This window comes from Panthera pardus, unplaced genomic scaffold (genome assembly GCF_024362965.1).
Source record: "Panthera pardus isolate Hobbes unplaced genomic scaffold, ASM2436296v1 HiC_scaffold_27, whole genome shotgun sequence".
NCBI lineage: Eukaryota > Metazoa > Chordata > Mammalia > Carnivora > Felidae > Panthera > Panthera pardus.
The window spans coordinates 114,004,638-114,028,335 of NW_026526843.1; the positions used below are offsets into that span (position 1 = coordinate 114,004,638).

The 23,698-nt window shown below is 37.4% G+C and overlaps 1 protein-coding gene across 4 annotated transcripts in view; it reads right to left on the minus strand.

Moving 5' to 3' along the window:
* Positions 1–12,270, minus strand: part of GLRA2 (glycine receptor alpha 2) — a 171,954-nt gene extending 159,684 nt beyond the window's left edge. The window contains exons 1-2 of one of the 4 annotated variants that reach the window (XM_019417933.2): positions 11,576–12,270; positions 9,271–9,404 (exon numbers count right to left, since the gene is read on the minus strand). In XM_019417933.2, the coding sequence (XP_019273478.1) occupies positions 9,271–9,404; positions 11,576–11,643 (202 nt within the window). In that variant the 5' untranslated portion in view covers positions 11,644–12,270. Of the gene's footprint in view, positions 1–9,270; positions 9,405–11,575 lie in introns of those variants that run through there. The other 3 variants (XM_019417932.2, XM_053891824.1, XM_019417934.2) reach the window with 3 other exon arrangements.
* Positions 12,271–23,698: the final 11,428 nt, after the last annotated feature.

Here is a 23,698-nt window from a genome sequence, read left to right on the forward strand (position 1 = left end):
AGACAAAATCATAAATGCCTGATTTCTTCAGTAATCCCCTCATAAGTTTCCAGAGTCTTCCCATAGGATAATGGCCATCCTTGAAATATTGGGAGTTAAAATGAGACAGGGACAACTGCAAAAAATATCTGGACATAATTACTATTTCTCAGCAGAAAGACCTGTTCTCTAGGAAAAGTGGATGTATCCAAGCTCTTCTGTGGGTGAATTAATAATTTATAAAGTGACATACCCTAGAGTTTTAATTTAGAATATAAAGGCAAGGGACTATCAAAGTTGGAAGTGACATAGACATCTTGGTCCAAATCCTTTATTTTCGGAGATGACAAAAATGAATCCCAGAAAGGTTAGGTGAAAAAATCGGGTCTCATGAGTCTCTGTTTAGATTTTTTTTTTCTCTTGTGGGATTCCACCCCCCCCCCCTTTATTTGGTAAGGCAATTCCTGGCACGTGGTATCTTGGGGACAATACAAGGAAGGTATTATCCTTCAGATACAGGGGCAAAATTTTCTCATTCTAGCCCTATAAGCTGCAAGGTGTTATGAATTTGTTCAAGTGAATATTTTAAGATCCCATCACTCAGCAGTTCTGAAGAGGTAAGCCTGGAGAAGCGTGGGGCCAGGTATGTGCCCTTTTAACAGGACTCTCAGGTGACCCTGAGGCAGGTGTTCTGAAACTCGTGGTTAGAGAAACACATCTGGTTGGTTGCTCATTTGGTTTAGTACTAAATCCTCAATCCTTTGGCTTCACATACTTTATGCAACGTTCAAGTACTAAAACCAGAGTTAACTCAAAGGAAAAAGTAGACTGTAAGAATTCCACTGTGAGCATTGCACATTATATTTATAAATTATTCTGAATCACATCATTTAGCTTGAGTTGCTATAGTGCCGTTTGCCAAATGTGTGTATCATTCAATTTTCAGAGAGTTTGAGGTTCAAAGCTGAATAAACAGACTCCTTGTTTTCTGAATATATTTTTGGGGCATAGAATGCTTTTTGTAGGAGAAAGCCTGATAAAAGAAATCTCAACTGCCTTGTTAGACATGAAGTGGTTCTTAGAAATCAACATCTTGCAGTATTTAAATGTAAATAAATCAGAAAAAGATAGATTATATTATCTTCTCTATACACTTGGGTTTTAAAAATGAAAGAAAAATTATGTGGTAAAGTGGTTCTGAGGTTTTCCTAAAGTAGCAAAATTGCCGTGATAACTGTGTTTCAGGTGCGGTAATCAAACCAGCCAAGGAGTGGGAAACAGGCCTCACCATTTCCTTGAAACACACACTACTCTACTCCTGGTCTTCACACTCTTCTAGCCTCCACCCAATCTTTTCTTCATCTACCACTCTTCGGCTCTATGCAGGACACAAGAGCATGGCTGGAAAGAAAGTGTCTCAGAAATGCTAGCCCAAAGAGACTCGGCATTAAGTCTTATGCTCAAATCTAAGCCCACAACACATCCCGGTATGAGGAGCCTGGAAGGGATGACCATGGGGCAAAGCACAACAGTATAGTATTGGCAAACATATAAACATATTAGATAGACGGGAAGCCATATTGATTATATTCATATACTCCACAGAAAGCTTTCTCTCTCCGCCCCCCTCTCGGCACCCCCGCCCCCGTGCACGCGCGCGCCGTGCACACACACACACACGCACAATGTGCCTCTTTCAGTTGTCAGTTTAGGAGACAGAACTATCAGTTTACATTATCTTCCTCTCTCTTCTGTCCTTTTAGAGGTATTTACTCCTGGGATAATATATCCAAATGACATCCCTTTCTCAATTCCCTTCTTTCCCAAGACTGATCAGGGCAGACTTTCTGAACTGATTATCGGTTTTGGAGATATCTGCTCCACCACTGGAAGGTTGAGGGATGACTTTGCTTGCACATTGGCTTTGTGCTGATTATCTTCCATTTCTTTCCAGAGACACTGTCTTCTCTTTTCTGTTCTTCTCTGTACCTTGGGAAGCTGACCTTTAAGGTATGCATCTTTGAGCTCCCTTGCCCTCTAACTTCTAGTTGGATTTGGCCAATGAGAGGCTCCAACAAGAAAATAGAATACAGGAGGAAAGTAAGATCAGAATATTTATTCTGTAGCTTTCTCCCTGCTAGGACAGCATAGAGTGACTACATTGCTCTACAGATCTCATTAAGTGGCCTGTCTATATAGCCACGTTGTCTAGGTTCTGGTAACCACTCCCTCCCTTGCCTCTTCAGGTCTGTTGTTGATAGTCCCAGAGTACTACAGTCTCCTTTCAGGACTGGTTTTCCAAACCTTCTCAACCCCCATTGGAGTGTGCCATTTCTTTCCTACAAAGGTCCTGCAGCATTGAGTTTACAAATTATATTCCAGTTTTTAGTAAAGTGAGGACTGACACTTAAAAATTGGATTTTGGTTTACCATCTTATACTTAGCAAGTAATGTGGCACCTGGCTCAGAGTAATTACTCACTATGTATTATAGGAACAAAGAAATGAACTGTGTGTTTAGACTCCAGTATAAAGATGTAAAACCATTACATGTACTTGCCCCATGACCACACTTGTTTGGCCAGCTAGACCAGACTCCAAGAGGGTAACCCAGTGGCTTCATTTTTTTTAAATTTTTTTTACATTTATTTATTTTTGAGAGACAGAGTGAAACAAAGTAAGAGTGGAGGAGGGGCAGAGAGAGAGGGAGACACAGGATCGGAAGCCGGCTCCAGGCTCTGAGCTGTCAGCACAGAGCCCGACACGGGGCTCAAACCCACAGACCGCGAGATCATGACCTGGGCCGAAGTCAGACGCTCAACCGACTGAGCCACCCAGGCGACCCCCAGTGGCTTCATTTTTAAATGTCTTTCTCACTTAAGAATACCACTTAGAGACCTATTCCTTTGTGCAGGTCCTCCCTTCAGTGCATTTCATGTGACAAACAATGTCTGCAGTCAGTCACAAGTGTCCAAAGTAGCCCTCTCAAGAAATAAGTCAATGAGCAAATGCTGCATGCCCCAGTCAGGACAGCCTCTTAGGTGTTAACCACAAAGAGTACCCAAAGCATTTCCGAAGACCTTGGTGTTATGAGGATTGATCAACTATATTTCCATTTTTAAGACCCTATTCTAAACATGTCTGATCCCACACCACGAAACATATTCAGCACCACCAGGAACAAACGAATGATTATTTTTTCCTCACTCTAAACCTGATAGCCCTAACTGGACACACTTTATTTTTTTTTAATGTTTTTATTTATTTTTGAGACAGAGAGAGACAGAGCATGAGCCGGGGAGGGGCAGAGAGAGGGAGGGACACAGAATCCGAAGCAGGCTCCAGGCTCTGAGCTGTCAGCGCAGAGCCCGACGCGGGGCTTGAACTCACAGACTGTGACATCATGACCTGAACTGAAGTCGGACGCTCAACCGACTGAGCCACCCAGGTGCCCCTAACTGGACACACTTTAATGTCTAATTATTAAGGACCAAGATACCCTGATATCTATGCTGTTATCTTTTTTTAAAAAATGAAGTCTCGGGTTAACAGCAAAACAGACTGAATTGTCCTTCAAGATGGACAGCAAGCACTATATAATTCAGGATAACATGCTTAGGCTCTTTCAATAATGAAAATTAAGGATATGAAGTTACCCAGAATCAACCAAGGAGCAATACAGTACATTCTCAACAACTAAATTATGGGCTTCCATTTCCAGTGCTCTTAACCTGCCATGTTGTAGAGACCAAATGTTCTCTTTAAAATACTCATTCTAAAATAAGAAATCAATTCTGCATGCTTGTGCAGTGACCCTTGCAACTACAGTAAGTGGACAAGAAAATACATAAGAAATGACAGTCATATATCTCCAGTTAAACCCAGGGTCCTTCTTTCTAGGGCCAAGTAAAGTTGGTTCTTTCTTTTACTTGGTTCTTGTAAAAAAATGAGTCCAAGAAAATAATCAGGGATGGGATTTGAATGTATAAAGATAATTCCTTCCCACAAATGGCTCCCTCTTTGTTTCATATTTAGGAATGTGAACTAGCCCTTCCAAGTTGGAAATCTTCCCACCAATATAATAAAAGGAGAGCCAACTGAGACTCATGACATCTATGCTCTGATTAGTGCAGTAGCACTCTAAGGTACTAGAACTTCTCTGACTTTTTTGTGTGTGTCCATTAACAAAAATCAAGTAACAATAAGGCCCCAACAGCCATAAAGGGTTAGCTTTGGTGATACAGCATCAGTGTCAGTTACAAAAGAGAAATGAGGGACTAGTAATAATAATTCAAATTGTTTTCAATAAACATAATAGTTAAAGACAAATCATTCAGATGCATGATCTCATATGATGCTCAGAAGGACTCAAATGAGATGGGCAAAGGCAGAAGAAAACCTGAGGCATGGAGAAGTGAAGACACCTTTTCTCAAAAAGGACATGAATGTGAATTTTCTGGATCCAAGTCTAGGACTCTCTCCACCATACTACTCTGTCACCATGGAAAGGAAAACATATACTTTTCCAGAATCTATTAGAATGTTCTACATGCCTCCTTCCTGATGTCACCTCAAATCCTGGCAAGCACCTTGTAGGCCCATTGTAGCAGTGTAGTATATACAAAAGTGTTGGTTGGTCTCCATACAGTCCAGAAAAGCTAAATTGTGAGGCAGTCAATGGATTTCAGATGTTCAAAAATCATGGGGCACCTGGGTGGCTCAGTCGGTTGAGTGACCGACTTCAGCTCAGGTCATGATCTCACAGCTCGTTGAGTTCAAGCCCCGCATCGGGCTCTGTAATGACAATGTGGAGCCTGGAGCCTACTTTGCATTCTGTGTCTCCCTCTCTCTCTGCCCCTACCCTGCTAGCACTCTGTCTGTCTCAAAAATAAACATTAATTTTTTTTACAGAATCTTCATCAGCATCATTTCTGAACAAAACTGTCATACGTAAATTTCCCATTGTTATCTGCAGCCTTTCATTTCAATAATCCCTTTTCCCTTTTATCTCCTATTGTCTTGTTCTAAAATGGCTGTACCCTTTCAGGTGCCTGAAGGCTTCTGCAACTTCTTGCACTCGAGTCACATACTTCTGATACTTGCAAGAATTCTAATCTTTTTCTCAGAATCCACAGTAACATCTGATACCCCACATCTACCAGGGTGATCAAAGAAACGATCACACTGGGACTGCATTCTCACTAACTGAGAGAATCACCCTTTCCAAATGTCCCTGCTGGACATTTGTGCTCAAGCTACCCCCTACAGGGATTGGTAAGCACATTTGAGCTTGAGCTCCACTTGGCTACATACAATAGAATTTCCAAGGGGAGAAACCTGAACCTCTAATTTTTTGGAAGTGGATCTATTTCTACTTGTATCCAAAACACCTCTTGAGCTGATAACTCCTTAGAAAATGAAGGAAACCATATTGCATGTAAATGTAGGTTTTAATGTCACACATCACACTTTCAAATTTAGGTCTCCCAGACTTAGAAAAAAATTAGTGTGCATGGCATGCACAAAGAAGTGGAGTGAATAATTATCTCCTGGCATTATCTATCCCAGAACTTCTCCCAAAATGAATGCTATAGTGAAATGTTATTTATTTACATTGGGATGCAACTTAGGATATAACTCTAAGTTAATTTTATTTTCAAAGAAAATTTCATTAAAATAGATAAAAGCTTTGTTTCAAAGAGACAGAATCGGAACTAATGCATTTTGCCCAGGCTTGAGCATTTCATTTGGATTCCTTAAAAGCTTAATGTTTAAAGTGGCATTTTCAAGATACAATAATACTGACAAAGGAATATCTGATAGGATGATGGAATAACACCATGATAAATCAACTGACAATGAGACAAATCACCCAAGTGGGGAAAGTGGCCCCTCTGTTGACATAGAATCAATATTTACCATGGTTTCAGAACCAGGTAATTGTGAATGAATATAGCTTGTGTTTTCATCTGAACTGAAGATTTTGAAAATTTATGTTTTGACAAGATCTGACCCAGGTCTCTATGGATCTTATAGATGGAATGCAATTGGCAACACTGACTCATGACTTTGTTTATACACTTGTGCTTCAACACATCAGAAAAGCTATTGCCCCCCATAGTTTCTAAGAATGGCTCTCAATTATAGAGCCTAAGTCTGATTCATTTCTGGTCCCCTTTTCTAGCTTACGTCCATTTTCCTTCTTGTATATATGCCCATTAGGACATCTTTCAGAGCCCATCAAGGATATGGAATAGACATGAAATATTTTATTGACTTAAAAGCATGCAGGAAAAATTCCATCCAATAAGAAAAATTATGCATATGCATTTCCTTTTCCCTTGCCAATGTATGGCAGCAAGGAAAACAGAGAAGAGCTAATATTTAATAGGACATCTAGAAAAGCCATTCCCTTTACCTCAAAAACCCATTTTGCTCTTGTTTTTATTTTTATGGTCAAATCTTGCCCTTCTGTCATCTTATTAATTACTATTGTTGTTTTCAACATCATGTTCATCACCATGTTTATTGTTATCATAGCCAATTTATTTTTTAGCATTTACAGGGTGCCTGTCACTATTCTAGATACAGTCACATTTCCTAATTACCCTTCATTTCTACCTACTATAGACCATTTCTCATTCGTACATTGCTAATCAACTACAGTAAGTTACAGTAAGTACTATAATGTTCTTCCTAGCCTCCTCATTTAACAAGTTCCCTATTATCTCTTTATGTCTTTCTCCTGAGCTCAGCTAAGATCATCTTTACTAGCCATTGTGACCCCTGGTTGGTCCCTCAAAAGTTTCCACCCTCAGCTTCTACTGCATCTAATTGTAATCACTAATCTTCATAATTGATCTATATTTTCCTTTCTTTATCAGTCCTTATTTTCTCATTCTGGAGAAAAGGATGACTCCTTTTCCCTATGCGGTGTGTGTGTGTGTGTGTGTGTGTGTGTGTGTGTGTGTTGTATATAGTACATTCTTGCCCTCTCAGATGCATTGTGGGGTGGGTTGATAAAACATAAATATGCAAAGAACCATATTAGACATATAAACTTTCATGGGAACACAAGGAGTGAAAATTATTTTAGTCTAAAATAATGGGGAATGTTTTACATCCAGGAAGAGCCAAGATTCTCAGAGTAAAGAGAATTGTGGGAGCTGTTAGGTAATTAATCTGATATAAATGGTTCATGTAAATAAAATTTATGAAAGAGGATCAGGGTTCCTTGAGGTGAAGAGTTAAAGGGAGAGGGAGGCAAAACTCCATGAAGTCCATTAATGTTAAGAGTCTTAAAGGATATCTACCCCATTTCCCTTTTATACGTCTTTAAAACATCCTGTACTCAGGTCTTTAAGTAGTGGAAAGATCTCAAAAACATGGCCATGATTTGCTATACTTGATATTCTCTCCATTTATTTATCCTTGAGAATCATGAGAAATATCATTTCCAAAGAGTAACATCCCCAGAAGGACTAGAAAAAAAGCTGTGTGAAAGTGATTGCTCATTCTATATGGTCATTTGAAGTAGCAATGGCAACATGGGCATTTGTTTTATTACTCTCTTCACTTCTCTCCCCTTTTGGAAAGTTACTTTTAGAAAATAATGAATAAGTGCTGCTATTAAGCATGATGCTCATAAACTTGAAACAATTTTCTATCTCTGGACCTTCTCTATGAACCTTTTCATGAGTAGCTTAATAGGAAATCATGTTTTCATTTGTTGGAATCCTGTAGCATTTTATCTGTACTTCCTAATGTTACTTAACTATTAACTCCTTGACTATTTCTGTCTAATATTATATACTCTTGTATTTAACTATTCATGTAACATCTGCTCTCCCCTCTAAAATTTTTGACAGTAGCTCCCAAACCTGTTTCGTCTCTCAACTTTTCAAAGCATGCAGTAGTTAATATTTCCCATATAGTTCAGACTCAAAAGTTATTGAATGACTAAATGAATAAATTTATGAATGAGCAGTCCCATTGAAAGCTCATTCTCAACTTGTTACTCAGAGGATTTTATTTCAAATATTGACTTGCAAAGCAATGACCACAAAATTAGCATGAAATGGGATGAGCATGAAAATTGTTTTTAGCAGAATCAAGCTTTGAACTTAGTTCTGTTTTTGCTTTTGGAAATACTCTAAAAATCAGAAACATTTGTTTTGTCAAAATTCTGACATATCTGTTTATGAAATGTGCACTCAGCTGGGTATATTCAGAGGTGTAGCATTTAAAGAAGAAATGATTTAGAATTTAGTTTTCATGCTCATATTTGCCAATAATAAAATTAATCAAAACTCAAGGAAAGCAATCTAATTAAACTGCTAATAAGCAAAACGAAAACAATGCATGAATATTATAAGATTCTTCTTTTATAAAATATAAACACTCCACAATGCATTATGTTAAATTACAAGATAAAATTCAATTGTCATTTAAAGGGAAGGGAAACAAAAATAATATAAAAACAGGGAGGGGGACAAAACACAAGAGACTCTTAAAATATATATTTGAAAGTTAAAGCATCAGGAATAATTCATTTATTATAACTGGTTCTTATTTAGAATAAAAATAAACAGATAAGAAGTAATTTCTACAGATGATTAATTACATGTTTATAATGTTGAACAAATAAAAACATCAAACTTTTTGGTTTGTTTCTAATTAAACAAAGAAAGGATCCACCATCTTTGACATGTGCACTTTACAATTCTATGATTTTTGTTAATTTCAGATAAACAATTTCAAATAAACAGTTAAAATGTTTAAACAAGAGGAAACCAAAAATTTCTGATGTATTCAATTAGAGCCTCTTGTTACAATGTTGAAAAATGAGAGAGGCCTGACAGTGTGTAAAATGGCATGTTTTATATTGAGATTTAAATTTCACTTTGGGAGTAGGTATTCAAAATAAAAACCAAAGATCCTGAACAATCCTTGAATCTTGTATGAATCCTGGTAGACATTCATACAAGTCAAATCCATCATTTGCTCTTGTATTCATTTCCACTCACACTCCCACTTAAAATAGGGAATGTAGCAATAATCTCTGACATTAGTTTTCTTTGTGGAATGGAATAAAAATGAGGGAAGTTTTCAAAGGTGGCAAACAACCTGTAAAATTTAAGGTATTAAATGTTGGCTAGGTCAAAAGAATGCCAAAGAGAAATGACTACTATACTTGTTTCCATTTTATAATAAAAAGTCCTTAATACTTATTTCATATTATTTAAACATCTAGATTTCCCACAGGCTTAACGTAAATTTAAATGGAACCTACCTTTAAAATTGGGCCTGATTCTTGCATCATATCCTGATGTCCTTCCCATTAATTTGTCCAAGAAATCTGAAGGCGATAGGGTCTGTGAAGGTTGTTTTCCAGACCTGGAGTCATGGTCTTTGCAGAAAGCCGTCCTAAACACATCATTAATTTGTTTTAGCAACAATTCCACTACCATCGCCTGAGAACTAATGCTCACAGAATGTTTGACATCATGTTTTGTTAATGTATTTGATATGTTTGTAAGAAGAAAAAGAGAATTATAGACTCTTTGGTCAGCTTCTGAACTTGTACATTCTGTAAAGTTAACTTTAAATGATGAGAGTTATAAATCCTGACTCCTATCTCCCAGATGTCCAAACTGTAGCTATAAAGATGTTTAAGATGATATAACATGCATAGCTTATGTTGTAGATTTCATGGACATATATTAAAGCTATTTCTTTCTAGAGTCATCAGAGAAATAAAGATGATGATAATGAAATGAAGATGGTAATTTCTAAAATGTGATTGTCTTAAAATCATTCCATGACTTTCAAACAATTCTTCCAGCATTTCAGCCCTTAATATAAGTCTTCTACTTTTTATTAGAAGTATATAATAATATGAGTAGAACAAAGTAGACAGTGAACTAATTATTCCGTTGCTTATTTTCTCACCTGCTGGATTCTATTCCAGCTATCAACTACTAATAATTTTCTATGCATTGTCTAAAAGAAAAGCTTCACTTGGACATTTATCTTCATTCTAAAATAGGTCAACAATAAGTGTGTCTGTACTTCTATTATTTTATCAGGTGTTATTTATATATTAGTGTTTAAATTGTTGACTCTCCAGTAAAGTATTCATGAAAAAGAACTTCTAAATCATTTTGTCTTCTGCATTATCAAAAACACTAAATGTTGATTGGAAAATTTCTCATGTTTTTAATTTCCTTAAAGGGCTTATAAAAAGAACCTATTTGGTTCGTAGTGAAATGAATTCTTTCACATTACATAGTGGCTGACTGAATGTCTATTTCTTCCCTAAAGCATAATATTCTACAAGCTCTGTATTAATAGTTTAACAAATAATCTAATTCTATCACTGAGAAAACACATTTTTGCCACTTTTTCGAAGAAGTAGTATTAGATACAAAGTATTAAATGCAAGGAGGATTTAAACATTTAGCAGGAGTTAAAATTGATAGAGTCATCTAAAAATACTCACATTCCCATATGCAGATTCATCTGATTAATCAAATATTATTTGATTACGATGGTGATAGTGGTGGTAATGAAGGTGATGATGATGATGATGATGGTGATGATGATTCTAATGAAACCCAGCATACAATTTTTCTTAATCATAGTAGGTGTGAACCTGAAAAGAACATAGTGGGTTTTCCCAGTACTCATAGAATTATTACTATATGTTCCATTTCTCTTGGTTCTGTGAAAAAATACCATAAAATTCGGTGAAAATAAATGAAGACACCTACACTGTTGTATGAACATCTCTAATCTCTACGCTGTCTTAGAACCTCTGCCATTAGGATGGCTCTTTCACTTACTGATAATTATCTGATATTTTGAAGTATCAATTGATTTGGTAATTTATAAATTAGGTAGAAAATGCAAGCATGCAAATAATAATTTCCCACTTGTTTTAATTATGCATAGTCCATTTCTCATGTATAGATAAATACAAAGATGTGATACTAATTCAATTTTGGTAGGCATTCAACTTCCAAATATACCAAACAGTGGAATATAGTGGTAAAATGAGATTTTAAATATTTTTGATGTTTCAAGAAATTTCCTGAATTGTAGTGCTCGTAGTATGCATCTAGTTGCTGAAATACAAGTTTCAAGTTGACTAAGAATTAGGGTTCTTTTATATTTTATATAAAATGAGCATGCTCCTGGCAAATTAATCCAATCACTTCCACCACATGAAAAGCATTGCATCCAATAATCATTTTAAATGACTTTAAGAAGAATTTGACAGCAAAAAAAAAATCATTATTATATAGAAATGTAAAGAGCATGCAACTCATTAGACTGCCTTAATATCACATTGGCTGTGAAAACGTGTTGAAATGCATAGAGTGGGGTTATGCATCAGAAAACTTGCCTTTGTGAAAATTTACTACCCTCCCCCCATAATTACGCCTTTTAAAAGAACAAAAGAAATCTAATTCTCCTCTATAAAATTAAAATAATATGGTCCAGGGCATAGAAAAATAGATAAAAATTGTATGACACATTCTCTTTAAAACAGTTTTCATGGGGAAAATATCAGCATGCAAAGTCGTTTCACCTACCTGAAGTGGTTTGTCTCTAAGAAAAATGCAAACAAGGCTGTCAAAATGTTCACTAGCTGCCGGTTCATTCCTGTTTCTGTGATGCTTGTGGAAAATATTCCCGAAAAGATTCCAGAAAGAAGCTAGGACAAAGTATCTATTTATTGTCCAGATTCGAAATCTGGCAGGAATCTAGTTTCCTTGGAAATCAAAAAGAGATTTGGGCTTGTACAGTTTGCTGAGGAAAAACAAAAAGTGCCAGTCCTAGGCATCATGGTCAGGTCAAATCGGGGCTCAGGACCATCAGTTAACCAAGGAAAGACAAAGCCTTAGAACTGATGGATTCCCCAGCTGCTTTTCCGAATAATAAAAATGCCGCTACCTTAATCGCATCACCATGCAAAGGGGGCTGGTGACAATGCCATGCTGGAAGTCGGGTTGCTGTGGCTTTTGTTTTATGTCCTTTCTGTTTAGCAAATCTCTTTTCTCTAGAAAATGTTCTCTTTTTAAAAGAAGTTGTAAATGAGAGAGAAGAAAGGACTCTGCGCGCTGGAATGGGCAGGGGGGGAAGAGGGCAAAATTGCTGAGATCCTGTGCTGGAATGAGAGCTACAGAAAGAGACGGAGACGTGATCTTACCCAGCCTATAAATTTCAGCACTCGGACAGCTCCTAGCTCTGAAGTGCGCATGTTTCGTTTTTCAGTCGCTTGGGGCGGGGGTCGGGGAGAGGCATTCAAGAGGGGACAAGCCAGATGTTCAAAGGCAAAGAGTGAGTCGCTGTTCAGCGAAAGGGTGCTAAAGGGGGGGGGGGGGGTGCGACGACAATCGGGCGAACAGAGGTCAGGGTAGACGGGGAGGGTCAAGGAGGTTAGGGTCTGACCCCCTGGAAATGCGAGTCTGTAGGTGGGTGGGTGGGACGGGAGTTTGAAGCAGAAAAGAAAAGGGAATACGGTCTAGCTGTGGGAAAAGGAAATTGGGGGAGACAGAAAACAGAATCTGGAGTACTTAAATTATAATAGGGGAGTGGTAGTTCATTCCTTGTCAGTGGAACCTAGAGGCAAAAGAGGAGTCCTGTGCTGAAGAGGAGGGGACATTTCCTTGGCATTGAGAAGTCTATGTGCAGAAAAAGGTTCGTGAGGATCGATAATTTAATTTAGAAGCCTTTTATGCCTTCCTCGCCCCCTGAGTGTTTTCGTTTGATTTTAGCCGCCTGTTCCCAAAGGATCTCTACATCTCTACTAGGGAAAGCCCCTTCCGCTGAGCTTTCTTCCGTGGCTCAAAATCCTTGGGCATCCTGTTCAAGACGATTTGAAGAGGAGGAAAAATACAATAGGCCAGCAGGGGGCAGTAGCAATCTTTTTTCTGTCCTGATTAAAGGTTAGAGTAAGGCTTCAGGTAAGAAACGGAGGAAGGAAGGGAGAGACTGAGGGTTGAGTTTTCATATGTCCATTCCAGATGTTAATCACCAGGAAGGGCCATACAAGAAAGTGTAGGTGTTCTCCTAAACTGGCTAAAGAGAAAAGGATGAAAGTTTATAAATCCTGTACAAAAAGCATGACAGGTATGCTTTTTGAAGAGAAAATGATGAAAGTTTATAAATCCTGTACAAAAAGCATGACAGGTATGCTATTTCAAAGTAATTTTACAAATATTATTTTTTAATGTTTATTTATTTTGAGAGAGAGAGAGAGAGAGAGAGAGAGAGTAGGGGAGGGGCTGAGGGAGAGGGAGAGAGAGAATCCCAAGCAGGCTAAACGCTGTCAGCACAGAAATCCATGGAGGGCTCAATACCATGAACCCATGAGATCATAATCTGAGCCCAAATCAAGAGTGGGATGCTTAAGTGACTGAGCCACCCAGGTGCCCCACAAATATTATTAATAAAAGAAGAGGGGTAAATAGTTCAGTGCAAGTAATTAGCAGCTTCTGGCAAGGGGAAATGAAAAATACATGTTCTGCCATGAGTTGGGTGAGTAACCTCCTTTTTGCCTGTAAAATATACCTTATGAGTCACCTTGGCACTCGAGTGCAGGTCTTAATTTTAAAACAAAATAATATGATTAGTTTTCAGTCCATAAATGACTAATCTTCCCTTGGATCAATTTAAATATCATAGCAGAATAGCAAAGGATTCTCTATTTTTAAAAAGTAGATTCTGAGAAAAAAATTACAAGTTCTTTTCACCTTTTAATGTTAATATAAATCACCTGAGGATCCTGTTAAACTGCATATCCTAATCCAGTAGGTCTGAGGTGGTGCCTGAAATTCTGCATTTCTAACAAATTCCTAGCTGAGGTTGATGCCGCTGGTCCACTGACCCCACTTTGAGTAGCAATGGTCTATGCAACCGTTTATCAGATTTCCGTCCTACCAAGACAGTGAGAATATAGGAACTCCTCTTTAGATGAAAAGCAGCAGTGCCCAAGCATTCTGCTTACATACAAAATCAATTCTTTGGATGTGTTCTTTTAGCTCCCAAAGCCCAGAAAAGGTGATTCAATTTAAAAGGAAAATAGTATAGTGTAGTGTGAGACATCCCTGGACTGCAGCTTTGAATCTGTTCACTTCCAAATTCATCCACATGGAAACTCTAGCTTGATTTCATCCCTGCAGTCCTGACCCGAAAAATAAAACCAGCTCTTGGAAATATATCTCTTGAATTGATGCTATGGAAAAATCATGTAAGAATTTTTGTGCTCAAGATTCTTTCAAAAGAAAAAATATATATGTCCAAGTAGAATAGAATGATTTGTCCCAAGTTTGTTTGAGGTTGTAATGATGCTTAAAGTAATACAGTCTTTGCAAATCATTTCTTTCAACAGCAGAGTCTTTTTTATTAACCAGGAGTAGGGTGAGTAGGGAAACATGTGGCAAAGAGAGGCTCTGGCCAGCAGCATGAAATCACAGCATTTACTATTTTAAAGTTGGAAGGGACTTTAAAGAAAATCTAGTCTAGCCTCCTCGTTTTACTTTTCCACTCTTCAATTTGGATTCCGTCTCTGTCAATCCACAGAAACAGCTCTCACTAAGTCTTCCAATGAGTTCCTTGTAACTAAGGCTGAAAGGATATTTTTCTGTTGTCATCTTGACATTTCCATGGCCCTTAACATTACTGGTCTCTTTTCCCTTCTTTCTTTAAAATTATTTTTATTTAATTGTGGTAACAACGTATAACGTAAGATGTATTCTCTCAACAGATTTTTAAGTATGCAATACAATATTGTTAACTCTAGGCAAAATATTTTACACTGGATCTCTAGAACTTACTCATCTTGCATCACTGAAGCTTTATACCCATTGATTAGCAGCTACCTATATCCCCTTTTCCTCTGTCACTAGCAACCACCATTCTGCTCTCTTGAAATACCTTCCTCCCTTGACTTTTGGATACAGTGCACTCCTAGCTTGTCTCCTATTCTGTCTTTTTGGCAGGCATATCCTACTTTGCCTGGCTTATAAAAGTTACAATTCCTAAATACTATATTCTAGGTTCTTTCTTCTCATACTATACTCTTTTAGACAATATTATGCACATCCATACCTTCCATGATCCTTTTATACAGATGACATGCAAATATATATTTCTGTCCAGACCTGTATATCCAACTGCTTCCTAAACAATTCCTACTGGATGTCTCAAAGACTTCTCAAACTCTTCATGTCAAAAACAAACTTTTAATACTTTCTCCAAATTCATGCCTATTCTACTGTGCCTGTTTCACTGTTGCCAACCAAAAGCCAATGCATAATCTCTAAGACTCCCTCTCCATCACCCACCATATTTAGTTCTTTATCAAACCCTATTGATTTAATCTCTCAAATGTTTCCCAAATTGTCCACTCATCCCAACCCCAGTTGAGCATTCTTTATGTCTTCTTTGCATTGTAGCAATAGTTACCTTACTAGTCTATCTGGACAAACAGCTGATCCTCCCACCACCTCATTCTATACACTCTAGCCAGAGTGGTTGTTTAAAAATAAAAATCTGATTATATCACACACCCTGATTAACACTATGACTTTCTGTTGGTCTTTGGGTAGAACAAAAAAACTACTTAACATTACCTAAAAGTTCCACGTGGTCTGGCCCATGCCTACATTGTCCTTCATCTCCTCCTCTACTCATCTCATTTCTTCCCCTATAACCATATTGGCATCTTTTTAGTCCCTCATGCTTGCCGTATGGCTTAATCCCAAGGAATGCCTATGCCTCCCACTTTGTCTTGTTAATATCAACTTATTTTTCAAATCTCTGCTCAAATGTTATTTCTTCAAGGAGGCTTTCCCTGACCTATCAACTCTTCCTATTACAGTTTTCCTTAGTACTCAACAACTCTGATTCAAAGAGTTTATCACCATTGCATGTATACATATCTAAGACTAATTGCCTAAATAACGAGCCTTGTAATGGACAGGGACAGCATCTGTTTTAGGCTATCGTTGTATCCTCATCCATTCACTGATGACAATAATCACAATGGTTTTGATGATGATTAGGATATAATTTTTTAAATGCACCCAGAAGTACTGCTTAAAGAAAATGCTATACTTAAATATGTATAGTTCTGTCAAAAATTACTTGCCAGGGAATTAAAAAATGAAGAACTATGATTATTTGAAAGGAAACCAAGCTCAGTGGCTCATGAGTCTATAGCTTGAGATGAAAATACACATAAGAGCCTAGGAATCTGATGTCCTTGATTCAGGTTCCAACTCTAACACTGATCAATTATGTGACCTTGGGCATGCCGTTTAATCCCACTGAACCTCTTTTTCATAATATGTAAAAACATAGATGACAATATTGCTATATAAAATACTTCTACATGGAATATTCTTGAAAGTCATATAAAACCATAGCTAAGGATGTGTTTTAGGCTCTTAATCTCAGTTCATAGCATCTATGGACTGCTAAAATTCATGTTTTGACTTTATCCCTTGGACAGTTCCACTTTCAAGCACAGTAAGTCTCAGGAGCTTAGAAAAGGTTTTATTTGCAATGCAGTGGAATCCTGAAGTTGAATGTGCTTATGCTTCTAAATCACTAAATTACAACTAGGCATGTGGCACCTTCATTTTGTACTCTTCTTATCAGAGAAAAGAGAAGATTCTGACTCATCCCATAATGTCATAAACATCAGTATACAATGTTTGGTCTCTATGATGCTACATATTAAAAATTTCTATATAGATATAAACAAATAGAGATGTGTTATAAACATCAGTATGGTTTGAACAGAAGTATCATTTACTAATGTTGATAAACCTCTAACATATACAATGCTTTACACTTTTCAAAATACTCATACTATGTGATAGGCAGAACAATGATTAATCACCATTTTTTTCCAATGAGGAATCTAAAGTTCATGTAAGTTGATCAATTTTCCCACATCCACATGATTATTAAGTGACAAAGTCATACTTTCTGTATTTACTACCCAAGTGAGCAGATTTATTTCTCATCATATGTATGACTGCTCTTATTTTTCAAGTCACTGAAAACCTACTATATTTTTACCTATTTTTACCTACCTATTTTTATTTTTTTTTATTTTTTATTTTTTTGGAATTTTGGATATTTTATTTCTATTTTTATTTATTTATTTTTAATATATGAAATTTATTGTCAAATTGGTTTCCATACAACACCCAGTGCTCATCCCAAAAGGTGCCCTCCTCAATACCCATCTCCCACCCTCCCCTCCCTCCCACCCCCCATCAACCCTCAGTTTGTTCTCAGTTTTTAAGAGTCTTATGCTTTGGCTCTCTCCCACTCTAACCTCTTTTTTTTTTTCCTTCCCCTCCCCCATGGGTTTCTGTTAAGTTTCTCAGGATCCACATAAGAGTGAAACCATATGGTATCTGTCTTTCTCTGTATGGCTTATTTCACTTAGCATCACACTCTCCAGTTCCATCCACGTTGCTACAAAAGGCCATATTTCATTTTTTCTCATTGCCACGTAGTATTCCATTACCTACCTATTTTTAAACTATTTTTTAATCACTATGTTTATGATTTCATTGTAGTAAGTGACACTTTCTTGAGGGCATTTTAGTCTCCATTTTATTGGGATCCAGTTACCCACCAATGACAAATGAAAAGCCCATTATTAAGAGTCTAAAAGGTCTTTCCTTAGGGAAAGAGTTCAAAGATGTCCAATATATCAATATCCAACATCCGATCTTGTAAACTCTTATGGGTCTTGCTGCAGAGAGATGATCCTCCCCAAATATGGGCATTTTTTTTTCTCCACTTGAAAAGATGAAGTATCGATTAAGAAAGGGCTTATTAATTTACAGTTGACATCAACCAAGCTGCAGAGATTTCAGGCAAATTAGACAGGGCAAGAATTTGTTTTACCAAATCTTTAGTTTCTTGAGGATGCTTCCTCACAGAGAACAAGAAAGTCAATTTCATCTTGATAGAATGCACTTTATGAATTTTAAGAGAGATTTTCTTACTTCAAAAAGACCCTTCTCTCACTATAGTGCCCTAGATCAGAATGAATTTCTGGGTGAGAAAGCCCTCTGACATGCATGTTGATTACGGTATTTGTTAAATCATGTGGTTTGTGAGATTAGTGATTAGTGATTTCCATTCTTTGATTATATATAACATCTCAGGGATCAGGTAGAAAGTCTATCTCTTAAATCTGGGATCGCCAAGTAACCACTGCAGGCTCAACAAATGGCTCTCAACTTTCATGGCCACTCATTGGCCCGTATGTTCCCTTATCCCCTTGCAATCGTTGTATTAGAAATGAAAGGCCCACTATAGAGCTCACTCTGTTGGATTAAATAAGTTGCTAGGAGTTCAAGAATCTAAAAAGGAAGGTGAGAAACGAAGCATGGTTCCCGCATGTTGATTTGTGCCGGCTGCCAGAAGCGCTAGTGCTAATGAATTTATAGCTGTTTTCAATGGCCAGTATTGTCCACAGAGCAAGGATGCCTAAAGAGCTGATTCGCTCTGCATTTATTCTGTTTCATTTTTAGAAATCCAGTTTGCTTCTCTCTTCTTTATCTTGTGGACTGAATAAAGATGCTCAGCATGCAGAGAGGCAAGCTTCAAGGCCATGAAGTCTTAATGTGAAATCACTGCTCTTCCAGGTTCCATGCAGACAATTGAATGTCTGTCCAGAGCATTTCTGGATTAAATTACTTCGAAGTCAGAAAAATCATTTTCGGATTGGAGCTCTCCTGCTTATTAGTGTTCAGTGTTCACAGACCACAAATGTGTCCAGCACTTGAAACAATTTCTATTTCCAGCGATGATTCATACAAGTGATTACTTCTCTGTTGGCTAATGTGAGAAATGCGGCATTTCTTTTCATAAACATCAAGTGGGCAAACAATAATTTGGAAGATAAATCAAATGTAATCTTACTTGAATGTGTTAGAAGGTTCCTCCTTTGCTACAATTCTAAAAATGAAAATAATGAATAACAATAAGATTGACCGTATCAGTTGTCTTAGAATCTCCTAGGCTTTTGCGACTGACCCGAAGACTGCTGCAACATCACCTTCATTATCACGATACACTTGCTGAAAATGTCGTTTGAAGAGTTCTCAGATTTTAAAGTTTTTGTTATTGATTTTATTAATGTTTATCCCCCCTCCCCATGAAATGCCTCTTGGTTCACAGAAGGCTGAAAAGAAGCTGAGTTTGAAAAAGTGAATTATTTTATTTTATTTTTTAAGGTTATTTATTTTTTTTTAATTTTTAATGTTTATTTTTCAGAGGGGCAGGAGGGAAGAGCAGAGAGAGGGAGACATAGAATCTGAAGCAAGCTCCAGGCCCTGAGCTGTCAGCACAGAGCCTGACACAGGACTCGAACTCACAAACCATGAGATCATGACCGGAGCTGAAGTCAGACGCTCAACCGACTGAGCTACCCAGGCGCCCCTATTTATTTGTTTTGAGAGAGAGACTGTGTGTGAGCAGGGGAGGGGCAGAGAGAGAGGGAAAGAGAGAATCCCAAGCTCTGTCAGCACAGAGCCTGACACAGGGCTTGAATTCATAAACTGTGAGATCATGACCTGAGCCAGGATCAAGAGCCAGATACTCAACCAACTAAGCCACCCAAGTGCCCTGAAAAAATGAATTATTTTAACTTGAACAATAGTAATAGTTTTACATCTGCAGGTAAACTATCACTTGGTAGTTGAAGTGTAGTTCTGTTCATTATATTCAATGATGACATTTTTATTATTGTTGTCAAGTATAGCATAGATATTAATGGGATAGTGCATATGTAATCAACAATCCTTCCAATCATCCAGTCAACAAATAATAATTGAGCATTTACTGTATACAAACTACTATATACTTCTATGAAGATGAGGTAAAGTAATATAAGACATCTTTCTGCCCTCTAATCTATCTATATGTGAGGATAATAAAAATAAATATTATAGAAGTGGGGCTCTAGGTCAGGGTATCATCTGAGGAGATCAGCTTTCTGACACTCAAGAGCTTCAAAGTGTGGCATTCACCTATATACTCTTCACAGTCGAAACTCTGGTTTTTAGCTTGGCAGTTTCACAAAATTAATCTCATCAGTGCCCCAAATACGTTACTAATCAGGGATGTGACATACTAACTCTATAATACCCCAGAGTCTGATATATAAACCAGAATGAAAATATAGCCGTCGAGCTGCCAAGTAACCCATGTAGGTTGAGCAGTGTATAAGCTTCTTGAGTACACACTGCCTGGGAAGGCTGCATGATAAACACGAAGCTAGACAAATAGGATCTGACTGTATAGTTGAAATGTGAAAACCTTGAGTAGAAACTGTCTCAGATGGACTGATGGAGCCCTCTCCAACTTCATAATATTCATTTGTGAAACTGAATATTTATATTCGCTGTTCTCATTACTCATTCCTTGGATTGGATTTGGTTTATCTCTCAGACTTCTTTTGTTTATACTCCATTTCTGATCAATTCCACTGCTAATTGACATATTCACTGCTTTTTGAAAATGGCATATTAAGGAATAATACTTATAAAAATATATACATGGAATATCCCATCTCTTAGGTTAACTTCTATCCTGATTATTTTGCTATCATTTTCTTACTTTGATTCATTATTCTAACCCACATATATGCACACACACACATTATTTAATTTCTCATGTTTTCAACTGTACCTAAATTGAATGAGATTGTATTCTTCTGTGGCTTGCTTTGTTTGGTCAATATTATGTTATTAGACATAGTAAGAATTCATTCATTTTCACATTACATTGCTCCATTCTGTGTGCATTCCACAATGTATCCATCCATTCTACTGCTGATAGGCTTTTGGGTTGTTTCCAGATTTTTTGCTATGATAAATAATACTTGCATAATATTATTATGCATTTCTTCTGCCGTACATAAAAAATGCATATTTAGAGGAAGAATTATTGAGTCCTAAGGTATGCACAGCTTCAATTTCATTAGGTGATGCCAAATTGTTTCCTACAGTGTTGTAATTTACACTCTCACTATAGTGTAGAAAAGTTATAGTTTCTTTATATCCTCACTAACAGTTGACGCTGTCAGACTTCTTAATTTTGGCCAATCCAGAGAATGTTAATTAGCATCTCATTGTGGTTTTAGTTTGCTTTTATCTAACTACTAATGACTTGAGTGACATTTCAATATGTTCGCTGACCATTTGTGTTTTATCTGTGAAATACATTTCTTTTGAAAACTCTTCAATTAGGCTGTTTCCTTTTCCTTATTTATGTGTAAAAACTATTTTATATAGCAATCCTTTGCTAGTTGTATGTTTCACAAATATCTTTTCCCAGTTTGTGCCTTTTTATTTTCTTGATGTTAGCAATATGATGAAAGTCATTAATTTTTCCCTTATAATTTTTGCTATCTTTGTCTTGTAAGTATCAGTATTGATATTACGAAGATGTGTTCCTATATTATCTTCTAAGGTTTTTAAAATGTCCTTCACATTTAAATTTTTTTAGTGTTTATTTATTTTTGAGAGAGACAGAGACAGAATGCCAGTGGGTTGGGGCAGAGAGAGAGGGAGACACAGAATCTGAAGCAGGCTCCAGGCTCCAGGCTGTCAGCACAGAGCCCGACGCGGGGCTCAAACTCACTAGCTGTGAGATCATGACCTGAGCCGAAATCAGACGCTTAACCGACTGAGCCACCCAGGCGCCCCAATAGCTACAGTAAATATTGTCTATTTTAATTATCTATGTGGCTGTCATACACATAGTTGTTAAATGGTGTGTGTAGATCATATATGGAAACAAGAATTACCTGCCCCCCTTCTAAGAATTTGGAAATTAAAATGCCCTATAATATCAATATAGCATATCAGAGCATAGATTTGCAGTCACTTCAAAGAGGCAAAATGGCTTCTAATCCAAAAAACCTTGACTGTTGTTCAGGTAATGTATGACTGTAATAAACTACCCCAAAATTTTTATGGTTTAAAAGAACAATTTATTGGGGTGCCTGAGTGGCTCAGTTGATTAAGCGTCCGACTTCGGCTCAGGTCATGATCTTGCGGTCCGTGAGTTCAAGCCCCGTGTCGGGCTCTGTGCTGACAGCTCAGAGCCTGGAGCCTGTTTCAGATTCTGTCTCCCTCTTTCTCTGACCCTCCCCTGTTCATGCTCTCTCTCTCTCTCTCTCTGTCTCAAAAATAAATAAACATTAAAAAAAATTAAAAGAACAATTTATTACTATCTCTCAAGTTTCCATAGGTTGAATGGGTTCATCTGGACATTCTTCTTTGGGATCTCTCAAGATATTATATGGAAGCTCAGGCTTAAGTTGTCTGAGGACTCAGTTGGGTCAGTCTTCCAAGATGGCTTCCTCACATGATTGGTATTTGATACTGGCTGTTGGATACTGGATGGGAACTCGGCTGGAATGGTTAACCAAAAGACCTACCCATGGCCTTTCCTTGAGGCTTGGGTTTCTTCCACTTTGGTGCCTGGGTTATGAAAGGTATGTCCCAACAGTGAGCATTCCAATTCCAAGATAACAAGGAAGATGCTGCTGCAAGGATTCTTATGACATAGGCTTAGAAGTCATGTTGTGTCACTCCTGCTGCATTTTAGTGTTTACACATGGCCAGCTCATTTCCGTATGGAAGGAGACTTCTCTAGGGTGTAGATACTAGAAAGTATGGTTCATTGGGCAATAGTCTTTGAGGATTAACTACAACAGCCATGTCAAAGGATTACTAGTATTAATATTTGCAGAGTGCTGCATTATCTTCTAATTCAAGCAATAAATAAGATTAGATAGACTAAAAAACTTCTCAATATAAAACACCTACAGTTTGTGGATAAAATGTGTTTTTAAAGGCAACGTTGAACTGGCCATGAACTAAAACAAATTCTCAGAGGGACACCTGGGTGGCTCAGTCAGTTAAGCATCCAACTCTTGATTTCAGCTCAGGTCATAATCTCACAGTTCATGAGCTCTAGGCCCACATCGGGCTCTATGCTGATTTCATGGAGCCTGTTTAGGATTCTCTTCCTCTCCCCCTCTCTCTGCCCCTCCCCGCTTGCATGTGCTCTCTCTCTCTCTCTCTCTTTCTCTCTCACTCTCTCAATAAATAAACATTTAAAAAAACTCTCAGAGATCCAAAACAAGAGCATAAAATTCAAATGCTGAAGACAGGAGCTACTCTGGAATATCTTTTGATCCTCAAGACTAATGGCTTCAATTCTAATGGCAGCTTGGGGGGGGGGGGTGTGGAGCAAGCAGGGAGACTAAGATAGAAAGCCTTGAGCCCAGCAAGTAGATAGTCTATTTGGAGACTCTCTGTCCAAGCCATACAAAAGGAGAGATAGCACAGAAACATTTGCCTATCAAAAACTTGACTTTAAATGGAGCTTAAACGTATCTGAGAGTTTGTAACCACGGGAAAACATCATATAGGATTGTGATCCTAACTCTATAATCCAAACAGCTCAAACCAAGAATTTATTTAAAGTTGTTCTAAGTTGGCGACTTCAAGTATCTCTGGTTGAAGCAATGCTAATCTGCTTGGGGGAAACAAATTCCAATACACATGTTAAAGTTTGCCTTCAGCTAAAGTTATACTGGATATGATTTGCAAACACAAATCACAGAACATATGACAAAACAAGGTATGCATAAGTAAGATCCA